Below are 12,162 nucleotides of genomic sequence, written 5' to 3' on the forward strand. Positions count from 1 at the left end.
GTTGTTTTAAATTCGTGTATATTATATTATAATATTATCCTGAATTTCAACATCAAAAATATTCATATTATTAAAAATTTTATATTAATTAATAAAACAAGTATCTAAGAGCGGAATGCAGAAACATTTGTCATAACTAAAATTTCCTTAGCTGAAAACACTATGCAGAAATATTGTCCTTAGTTAAGATCATTTCTATTGAAAATAATACCATATTTAAAAATTCTCTTTCCTATAGTTTAGGTAAATTATTTTATAATTGTTAAACGATGACAAAAATATGACAAATGCATTTTATAAATGCAATAACCATAAATACATATCGACGTGCCCTAGAAAAACCATGATAAGTCTGAAAATAGCGTTTTAAGTTTTATTAGCTTTTTATAATATCATATTTTTTGTGCATGTCCTGTAAAAATTTCAGGTCTCTAGCATAAAAGTTGACAAAGTTAGATTTTCGACAATGGTGCTCTATATCTACATATCGCATCGACCAAATTTGTGTTCACATAAATATCCGAGGAGTATAGTCATATATCAATAAAAAAAGTGTACTGCGTTTTATTTTACGAGTAAGAAGGTTGTTATACTTGCAATAACAGTCTTTAACGGAGATCCTAATATACGGCATGGTTTATATTGACGTATCACATTAGTTTTGAAAAATATATTGGTTTATCTTCGGAAAATATTGGAATTTGCAGTAGGTAAATGCAGTTTTAGTTAAAAAGCTACTCACTAGTCACTAGTACTAGTGTTTTATTATCAAAATATTATATTATTGAATATAAAACAAACAAAATAGAAAAGAATTATTTTGTACTAATATAGGTAGGTACTTTTACTATACTAGGACACAGTAATAATGTTTAAATATTGATTATTCATTATATTGATTCATCAGCCAATTTTAATCCACCGCAAAATAAAGACCTCCACAAGCTTTCTTCGACTATTTTCGGTTAATTACTCTTCTACTTAGATACCCAAAAAACAATGTTGTAGGTAATGTTTAAGTTTGAAATTGTTATATTATTTGATATTAAACAAATATCCAATAGAAAACGATATGGATATATCATTATAATAATTCACTGTTTCAATTATTTAGATGAGTAAAAAAAGTATGTAATTATAAATAAACTTAATTTAAATAAATACCCAGCAGAAAACGACATAAGTATTTTAATTAAATATTATTACCTATCACTAGAAAACAAATTGTTTTGCAATTAAAAATGTACCCACCTAAAATATCCGATCATGTCCGATCATAATGAGGCCCCCCACAGATTGGAGAACAGGTTTTGTTTTTACGAGAAATGGATGTCAGCCACTTGCTCAACCTATTAGGTACGTACTCTGACTCCGACCACAAATTGAAAAACAATTTGTATCTATTTTTCAGACCCATGATTCAAACTCGGAACCCACGATGTTATAGGCCGATGCTTATACCTATAATATTATGTTTTAACTTCAAAAAAATATTTTATTTTCGGTACAGTATGACACATTTTGATTAAATTAGTCTTGTACATCGATAATAACAACTAGGCAGTATTTTCATGTTTAAATTACAAAATATTTTATTATTTAAAAGGAAGGACTTATCTAGCTAGCAAATACAAGAGAGTTTATTTTATTATTCTCTTAGTAAAATTCTTACTAATTACGGAATAATATTTATGACTTAAGAAAGTGAAAAAAATCATTTTTATTACTCTTTCAAATGGTGAGAATTTCCGAAAAGCTTACTAATTGATTTGTACACATTGGGACCAACTTAAGCTCATTGTAAAACTTAAATACGTCCGACGTGTTAATTTTATGTTTGCAATAATATAAAAGGGTATATATTATTATTACTTTGTACATTGAATGTTTCTCGAAAACGAGCTCTGTGGATTATAAATTATTATTACATGTCGGTCACCTAAAAGAAAAGATTAGCCGGGTTTTTTGAAAACTTATTATATCTATTATTTTCAATAGAATTTTACCGAAAAACGTGTATAATAGTCAGTTTATGAATCATTTATTGTTGTCTAGAATCTAGGTAAATAATATGTATGAGATGGGATTAACATATTGTGGTATCCCCGGTAGGTATAATATCAAACAAAATATCAATTGGTTTTGAAAAATCTAGTACCTACTCTCATATATACTAACCTAGTATTAATTTATTGAATATGATTGTTTTAAAATATGAAAACTAGCATAAATAGTAATTACTATTTTTTATCTAAGTTAAATCGGTCGGAGTTATATAGATCGATCAAAATAGTAAGTTAAATAAAGTGCTATGAATGATAATTGATATTAAACTATGTTTTTTTGAGAAAGTATTTAATAAAACTCTACGTAATTGATTAGATTAGATAACAATATAATGTATCATTTAAAGAAAATACTAGTTAAAAGCCAACCGTTTAGAAAAATGCAGATTCGTACCACGATTATTTAAATTTTAAACTAAATATTACAATGTTGGGGAGGTACATATTTATTTTATCTTTCCAAATAAATTATTGCAATCATGACACCTCGTATTAATTAACATAACTGAGTTCAATTAAGACGTACTTATACTGATGTTTCATGATTTATGTTGACAATTAAATATAATTCAACTATGTTTACTAATCGATAATTAAACTCATATCGACAATAAACATTAGAAAAACAAAACGAAAGTTAATATGATCACTGTATCAGTATTTATAAGCTTTTAATTACAATTTTACAAGATCAATTACAGAAAGATATTATGTTGCAAAAATTGAATTGAAAAAAGTGAATAATTTTTGAAACTAATAAACCTACTTAAATATATTTTTTCCAACATTTCGATGCTTTGGTAGGTACATTTGTGCCAAATTGTTATTTATAATATTATATTCCACTAGTTATTTAATATTTTTGTATTTTTGTATTGAACAATAATAATTATGTGTGTTCTAAAGTGATAATTACTAATTTAATTCACTCGGTATATCCTTTATGTAAACCATTAACGAACTTATAATGATTTATTTAATGAAATATATTATCTCTCTGGTTTCGATAATTGTACTGAATATTAATTAAATTAAAATTGTTCTAGTGATATACATGGCCATTAACATTACATTGTTTTTTTCTATCTATTCTATATTTTTAATGAAAAATTTGTTACGAAGTAGGTATAAAAAATAGATATTTTATTGATGGTGTAGTAAGTAGTGTTATGTACTAATTTCCTCATAACTTCTTTATTATTCCATTATAAACATTTTTCCTGAATGTTTATTATTTCGTAATGTACATATTCTGATTATTTATAAAAATATCAATAATAATTTGCAAAAAAACATAAAAAGTCATACTTAAATACATTTAAATTATAAAAACTCCGTATAAAAATATATATATATCAATATGTCCCTATATCCCTTGTTAAGATTTTATAGACACGCTGTACTATTTCGAGTTAAATATTGCGCAATGTCAATTTTTCCGTAAAAGAGCGTTATAACTATAGTTGTAATTAATAAAATCGTATGGAGTAAGAAAAATGCGACGTAAAATAAGGTTTCTATCTCAGAATATGAATGTGTTATGCGGAGTCAGTAATCTATTTCGTCCGCGCAAAAGCATGTTGAATCGAGTCAAAATATAAAGTGCGTAATATTATTCCAAATAAAAACGATTTTTGGACATTATCTCAGCTGTTAATTAATGAATCACCATTAAATTTTGATAGGAATATAGACCATAAAATGGTCTATCTGATTTATTTAAATAAGATAAGAAAAAATTTACTCATTTTATATGATGAATTTAATAGCGTAAATATTTTAGTTTTTTCGCTCTCCTGAACATTTATGATTTTAGACTTATCATGGTTTTTCCTGGGGCCGTCGATATTAATATTTAATTATAATACTCTTATGTTTCCGTTATAAGTCATTATACGTGATTCCACAGGCACCGCAAGAACCGGTAACACTAGCTTCAAGTGTCATTCTATCACCTGGCATCTTGTATTTCTGCGGGTTGGCGTATAAAAGTAAAATAATATTCTGCAAGTACATGCCAAACGAATTAACACTATCAATATCCATATTGAGATACATTGTTAAATGAATTTGAGTGTATGGACTGTTTTATAGACATGCGAATTTATTTTGACAGCAACTGTCAGTGGTAAATGGTAATACAGAAGGGGGCGTGTTCATAACAAAAGTAGTCTATGGTTAAGGATTCCTTAACTCTATACTCAGGATTTTCCATAATTAGGTCATGCTTTTCGGCGACTTATCCTTAGGATCGAAATCTTAGATTGTGCATGCCGCTCTAAGTTTGTTTTTTTTTTATTTCTAGGTATACGTAGGTCTTTCCGAAGTCTTCGGACGGTTGCTCGATGCAGAAAGAGGAGCAGCCCACGCAGCGAGAGCGTACGACCTCAGCAGATCGCTGCAGCCAGGAGACCTCAACACCAGGCACCACAGAGCGGCGTTATTGCAAATGGCGGCTTCCCTGAGAAGGCAAGGGGAGCTTGGGGATGCACACGATTACTGCACGGTGAATTTTTTTCTTTCTAAAATACCATAATATATATTATAACTTTTTCTTATTAATCAAAATAAAATAGTTGTCGATGTAACATCTTTATTAACTGAGCAACAATATTACTGATAAGTATATGAAACATTTTTTTAAATATATAATTTTGAAAAACCTGACCTGATAAAAATGGCGTCAAAATTAAAATTTCGATCACTCCTGATGCCATATATAAAGCGCGCTAGTAAATTGCCACTGCTATTAAATGATTAATTAATGAATTGGCGTTTATATGTCGGAACTCCATTATAATGGGAATTACTTATGTTTACAGCTCTTTCGAGCTATAAGCCCATCTTCATATTGAATCAGATGAATTTCATCTTATTGTTGTTAGAAATATCGTAGAATTATTCAATTCAATTCAATTTATTTATTTTTAACATATTGTGGACATTACAAATTATAAGTTTAAGACGTTCACAACATGACATTTATAAATATAAAACAGTATTACATAAAAAAGAGATAGATCAGAATAGACATAATTATTATATAGTAAGTTATTAAAAGGTATGTGTACATACAAAAAATATAAATTAGATAGGTACAAGGAAGTACACCGGATGAGTTAAGCAGACCCTATTTTTTAAAACTATTATTTTTTTGATAACATATATAAAGATGGTAGTACTCTTTAGAGCGTAATTTAAAACACCTAAAATAGTAGGTATATGTAGTTATTAAGAATTTATCTCAAAACATACAGTTGGATTAGTGCCTTAATTGATAATAGCATTCACCCACAAAGTGAGAATTTAATCACATTCGGTCGAAGGTCATTTTCTGTGCATAGTAAATATACATGTTTCGTTGTTTTTATTTAATAAAACGCAATTTTTTTATAGTACTTATTCCACTTTTAAACGAAACAATGCAGTTCCACCATGAATTGACAGTTAACAAAATAAAAGAAATTAAAGAAGCCAGTACGGCAAAACTTACTGTCTTGTATAAGAAATACAAATTAAAACAGAGTTTATCATCACAACACATCTGGTTCAATCGTGAATGTCTTCGCCTTAAGGGGGGACATGCTCGTCGAAGGTCAAAATTGAGTTTTTATTGTATTTTCAAACCATGATCCTGGACACTCCTTAAACGTTGTAGATGATCTATTTATACAATTTTGAAGCCTTATTATCCTTTATAGTTATTTTAAACATTTGATGACTGCATGAAGTATTTTTGTTACATAAAATAGTATTCTTTTAAACCTCTCGCTCTAATGTTTTAGAATATAGTCATATTTCGGTACATAACTGTGCAGTGGTGTTAAGATTTTTTACATTTATTAATTTTTAAACGCATTTATAAAACCATTAGCATAATTTATTACGAGATATTTTTTGTAAAATATTCACGATAAAAAATTATATTGATAATCTCTGTGATCCCAAATTTGACAAGAATTAGGCATTTTATTATTCAAAAAATCGGCAAGATTAACACATTTGAAGATAATTCTAAAGATATTTATTATAAGCTATGTCTTTGACCATTCAAGTGTGATAAACATCTTATGAATAATGATTGCTTTATAATAAATATTGACCTAAGAATAAGGTAGTGTTTTTTTGAAATACGCCATTTCTTTTGTCATTCCCTAGTGGTTAAGCTACAACATACGGCCGTAGCCATAAATTGACAAACTATAATTGGAGTAGGGAGTAAAATGATATTGACGCGCGTGTTTGAACATGTACCGTTTAAAAAAAAATTAAAAAAAAAATTGGTTAGGTACATGTTCAAACACGCGCGTTAACATAATTTTACTCCCTATTTTAATTATAATTTGTCATTTTATGGCTACGGCCGTATGTTGTAGCTTAACTACTAGGGAATGCCAAAAGAAATGGCGTATTTCAAAAAAACACTACCTTATTCTTAGGTCAATAATTAATATAAAGCAATCATTATTCATAAGATTTTTATCACACTTAAATGTTTAAAGACATAGCTTATAATAAGTATCTTTTGAATCATCTTCAAATGTGTTAATCTTGCCGATTTTTTGAATAATAAAATGCCTAATTCTTGTCAAATTTGGGATCACAGAGATTATCAAAATAATTTTTTATCGTGAATATTTTACAAAAAATATCTCGTAATAAATTATGCTAATGGTTTTATAAATGCGTTTAAAAATTAATAAATGTAAAAAATCTTAACACCACTGCACAGTTATGTACCGAAATATGACTATATTCTAAAACATTAGAGCGAGAGGTTTAAAAGAATACTATTTTATGTAACAAAAATACTTCATGCAGTCATCAAATGTTGAAAAAAACTATAAAGGATAATAAGGCTTCAAAATTATATAAATAAATCATCTACAACGTTTAAGGAGTGTCCAGGATCATGGTTTGAAAATACAATAAAAACTCAATTTTGACCTTCGACGAGCATGTCCCCCCTTAAGGTTGTGCCAAAGTACGTGAATATAAAAACGAAATCTGGGCTCTCCGATTGCGTTGAAAGTCTTCGAACATGCGCAGCTCGCTTGGATCAAATCTGAAATATACATGTTGTTCTTGTATTGTGTAAATTAAATAGTTGTGTCATTAAGTAAATATCTAAAAACAATTTCCCGTAAAAAATACTGTTATAGACCCACATCGATCAAGATCCACATTAGATTGTAGAACTAAAACTACAGTTTACAGCTTGGTTGCTCCGATTGCAGAATTGGAATAAATAATATATTATTGTGTCGAGTTTTAATTATTGTGAATAGGTACATCTTTTGATTTGCAGGAAGCAATGAGATTAGCATCTGTGGCCGGAGACCAAGGGTGCTACGCGAGAGCTGTTCGAATTACTGGAGACATTTATAGAAGAAAATGTGACATCGGAAGAGCGTTGAGGTTAGCAATCATGTTAATAATTGAAAGTTATAATATTCTTTACTACTATTCACATGTGACAATATTACATATCCTTTGTTGATAAAGATTTAAAACTAATGCAATAAATAAACAAAATGAAGTCCTAATCTGTTCCATGAAATCCTAATAATTATTGATTCAATGAGCAATGGTATTTCTAAGAAATTTTTAATTTAATAATTTCTTATACGCCACCCGTATAACGTCAATGATTTCAGTTACCCCATATCCACCCCCCTTGTATATGCAGCCGTGATTTGTGCACGGCCGCCTTCCATGATGCTGTAAATGTGTTAGAATGAAAAGATTTCAGTGCCATACTTCCTTGTCCCGAAAGGATGCTGCACGAGACTGATGTAGCAACTATGCACCATATTTCTTAAAGAAAGAGTTTTAGAAAATAAAAAGAATCTTGAATTACTCAGCCGTCATTTATCTTTAATGACATGAAGTGTCCTCTGTACCCGTGTACTGAAACTCTGCCGAAACAGAGGAGTCAGGAGTTGAAAGTGATGAATCTAAGGAGGGATCGGAATTATTCCGTCCTCCATATGCAGCAAATTTTTCAAATGCCTCAAAGTTGGACTTGGTTAATATCAAGTCGGCGTGACTCTATAATGACTCTAGAATATTAACATATTAATCTATTCTAGGCAATACGAGATAGCCATGGGAGCTGGCCAAGCAATGGGCGACCGACTTGCACAAATGGAAGCCATGGATGGAGCAGCAAGATGTTTAGAAGCATTAAGGTAATACGTCATCATTAATTGGTTTCTTAACACCATTAACAAATATGTCCCCATTTTTTCATGCTTGGCTTATCTTAGCCGGCTCGCACATCTAAACTTGCCTCGTCTGCCACATAGCTATTAATCAAACCTTCTAGGAACGTCGCACTGATGTTGCATATGAAGACCACGCAAATAAGGCGCCTAGCGACAGTCACGCGTAACCTCTCAAAAATGTGGATATGTATGGGATGCGGCGACAGGCGAGCTTCAACATCTAAACAGGAATGACCAATTCGTAATCGCAACACTGGCGGCTTCGACTCGCAGCCCGAGACGCGTGCAATGTGTTGATAGTAACACTAGTTGTTTTTTTCAAACTAAACAGTCGCATTCCACCAATGTGTGGAGTATTGGAATATTGGCAATGTGTGTTTTGTGAATAACGATGACGTCACATCGACGTATTTGACTTGTTGCAGACGGACGTGTTTAGATGTGCGAGCCGGCTTAGACTCACAGTGATGTGCAGATTCTAATAAATCAATATTTCTCCAAAGATTTCTCCTGTTGTCTCAAGGCAATAAATTCTCTAAGGTTCCAATCATGTGTCAATCCATATTTTGTTTTTTATCATTTGATAATATAATTACTTTCATTTAGATAATAATAGCATTTTTATTTATTTTCAGATTACAACAGAAAATCTGCAACTGTCGTCCTTTAGAATTCAATACAAGACTTTTAGAAGTAGCTACATCAGTTGGGGCAAAAGTAAATATTATTATTTATTTAAGTAATTAACCATTTTTTTTAATTCAACGAATAATTCCCAAGATTTAAGACTGTAACATTCCTTTTATTGAACATACGTAATTTCAAAACGCTTCTGATAAAATATATCACTAATAGAAAAATCCTTTTTTTAATAAATACGACAACCAGCAGGAATCGCACCTACGTCTCTCGGGATTCGCGCCCACGCACATCGACCACAATGCTACAGGCATCCTATCTAATTGAAACAAATTTTAACTAATGGCTCTTATAATACTCTCTGAGGCGCTTTCTAAATTGAGCTTTGGTATTTTAAATTAAAGTAGGTATTAATTACCTTGACTAACCGACGTCACGGATCACTCCAAGATATTTTGTTGCAACTTACTTGAACTTGCTAATAATTTAATAAACTAGTTATATAATAATACTACTACTTTGTAAAAAAAAATAGTTACATATATATAAAAATAATATAGCATTACTTGGTTTCTAATAATATTTGTTTATTGTATCTAGTTACTAGTACGTACAGTCAGACGGCGTTTGGCTGGAATCTACGGCAGTCTTGGAGACGAGGATGCTCGGCAGCAACAAGAAGCAGCTGCTGATGCTGCTGCACCTAATCCTGCTTGTCCACAATGCGGGGCGGCGTTAGGGACTGCTCCTGCAGCCCTCGAAGCTCTTCCATGTTCTCATATTCTCCATGCAAGGTATGTATTTTTAACATACCTATTCACTCTGGATCTGTATGGAGACCACTATATTTAATGGGTGAGTGATTAGGATTTCGGATTGAAGCAGGATTACTGAGGATAGTCCGGACTGGTTACGATACCTTAGAGAGGTCAGTGCCCACGACGGGATGTTGGGCTGCGAGTGATGATGTGAAATTATTGGTCTGCACTTAATTTTCACAGCGTTGAATTTTTCGTGAACCACTGATTTCACGTGAATGTATGGTAAGTCTTTTTATTGGTAACTGTTTACTTTTATAATTTTTGCAGATGTGTGGCTGACATGATGAAAAGAAGAAATTGCTCATCACTGTCGAGAGGTTGTGCCGCTTGTCATTCTCCTTCCAGAGCTCTTCAAGCAGCTCCTCCACCAGCACCGGTCAACCATAGAGACTTGCAGGTAACTAATAGTTTTGTAGCGAGTTGGGAATAAATAATTTTACATCAGAAAATACAGCAAAAAACACGCGCGTCCTCGGCGGCTCGACCAATTATGATATAATTTCCTTTGATATCTCCGTATATTGTGGTCACGTTTCAGTTTCCGACTTCCACTGCGCACCGTGAGTGTAAGACCAAGGAATCTGCAAAAGACATATTTTGGATATATAGGGTTTGAAGTCTTCGTTTTATTAGGAGAAATAGAGTTTCTAAAAAAAAAACTATAATATTTGGTTTATATCTACATTATATTGCATGTTCTTTCAGTTACTTCACTTTTACATTATCAAGTTCACGACTTTTGCAGTTGTTTTGCATTTAATCTCGAAATTGAAAAATTTGCAGATGCCTTGGTTTTACTCTCACGGTGCGACTGGTCTGTAGCTACGTGTAATTAATAAAATTCATAATTATATCTTTACTAAATTATGTCCACAACTGTGATCCCGAACGTCAATTAATATAATAATTTTGATATTATACCTAGATGTTGAAATCGAGAATTCTCTAGAAGGAAACAGAAAAGCTGAATCTATAATCTCGTGAGAATAGAATAGAACATCGATGTTTTTTTTTAATTTAATATAAAAAATATAAAAACTATGAATTAGTCCAAAATCTTTACGAAGAAAAATTGAAAACTTAATAAACTAAATTTTAGTAATAAATATGACCATAAAATATATGTCATAATAAGATGGCGGCGTAAACAAAATTCACATTTTATAACATTTTTCTTAAATTGTAGGTCTTTGACTTAAAATAAAAATAAATCTTTTTAATGTTTTCAGATACATTCCAGTCGAAATTGTAAATTATCAAAAAAATGTGTCAAATTGTAAGCTTCGTATTTTTTCGCTAGGTGCCTCTTTAAAAAAGGTTCAATAAAGGCTTCACCTTAAACAAAAATAATAAACGACAAATGGACGAATAAGCGAATAATGACACAAGTCAGTGTTTATTCGCCTTTTGGTGAGTGTACACAGTGCCTGAAGATGCCGAAAGGTGAAATCCGGGAAAACACTCAAATGGAATAGTACAAAACTTAAATCTATTATAATTTAAATTCAAATTCCATCAAGTACCATCGGTTGATAGTATTAATACTAAAAATGTCTCTTGACAATGATTCTCAACAGACTATCTTGTATTAAATTTTCCGACTTTCCGATGCATCTCGAGATAATTCTCGAGAAATCAATAAACTAGTCTCGAACTTTGTAGAAACAAAAATTTTTGAATTCGAGAATAATTATTGTCTGTCTTGAGAAATGAAAAATGTCGAGAAATCACAAGCTTTAATCATACCTATCCGAATGCGTACAGTTGTAATGAACGACCGTGGCCATTGTTTAGTTAGTATTTCCTTCGTAATCTCATATACCTACACTGATATTTTTTTTAATTTTCAGGATTTCTTCTCTCATCCATCATTGCCTCAGTCATTAAGGGCTTCCAACCTCACCCTTAACTCAGACACCAGCAGTCACCAAGTCACGTCGAGCGTCTGAAGATGATAGACAAGCTTCGAATGCTCTCTCATCAAATCATTATCTTCAGGCTGAGCTCTGGACAAAGGAATTGGACGTTATCATGATTGTTTGAATATAATACTTAGTACATTATCTGGAGTTTATTTCTTTATAGGATAGACAAATCTGATGAAAACAATCTATTGCGTAGTTAAATAACCATTGCATTGGGGTACCTACCTGAAATAATTGATTTAAATACATAGTTATTGGCGGGTCTAGGACGATTTGGCACCGGGATAACTGGACGCCACGCAATTCGAAATTAAATAGACGTTAGGTACCTTTAAAAAAAACTTAATATTATTTCGTATATTTATATTATTATAATATGATTAAATAGTTGGTGAGAGTTTAAATATGCATACGTAAATAATGATTTAATCGTGCATTCGTGGGTATTCTGCGAAAAGGCACTAAGTCAAAATTTTGCTGTTTT

The 12,162-nt window shown here is 31.1% G+C and overlaps 1 protein-coding gene across 1 annotated transcript in view; it reads left to right on the top strand.

Annotated features, from left to right (window-relative positions):
- LOC147065138 (43 kDa receptor-associated protein of the synapse) overlaps positions 1-11,702 on the top strand; it is a 230,891-nt gene extending 219,189 nt beyond the window's left edge. The window contains exons 8-14 of the mRNA XM_085956936.1: positions 4,372-4,572; positions 7,375-7,484; positions 8,159-8,257; positions 8,929-9,010; positions 9,533-9,726; positions 10,021-10,150; positions 11,604-11,702. Coding sequence (XP_085813062.1) covers positions 4,372-4,572; positions 7,375-7,484; positions 8,159-8,257; positions 8,929-9,010; positions 9,533-9,726; positions 10,021-10,150; positions 11,604-11,702 — 915 coding nt within the window. The remainder of the gene's footprint in view (positions 1-4,371; positions 4,573-7,374; positions 7,485-8,158; positions 8,258-8,928; positions 9,011-9,532; positions 9,727-10,020; positions 10,151-11,603) is intronic.
- The last annotated feature ends 460 nt before the right edge of the window (positions 11,703-12,162 follow it).

Source organism: Rhyacophila brunnea, unplaced genomic scaffold, assembly GCF_057557595.1.
Source record: "Rhyacophila brunnea isolate RB1 unplaced genomic scaffold, BYU_Rbru_1.0 scaffold_6, whole genome shotgun sequence".
Classification (NCBI taxonomy): Eukaryota; Metazoa; Arthropoda; class Insecta; order Trichoptera; family Rhyacophilidae; genus Rhyacophila; species Rhyacophila brunnea.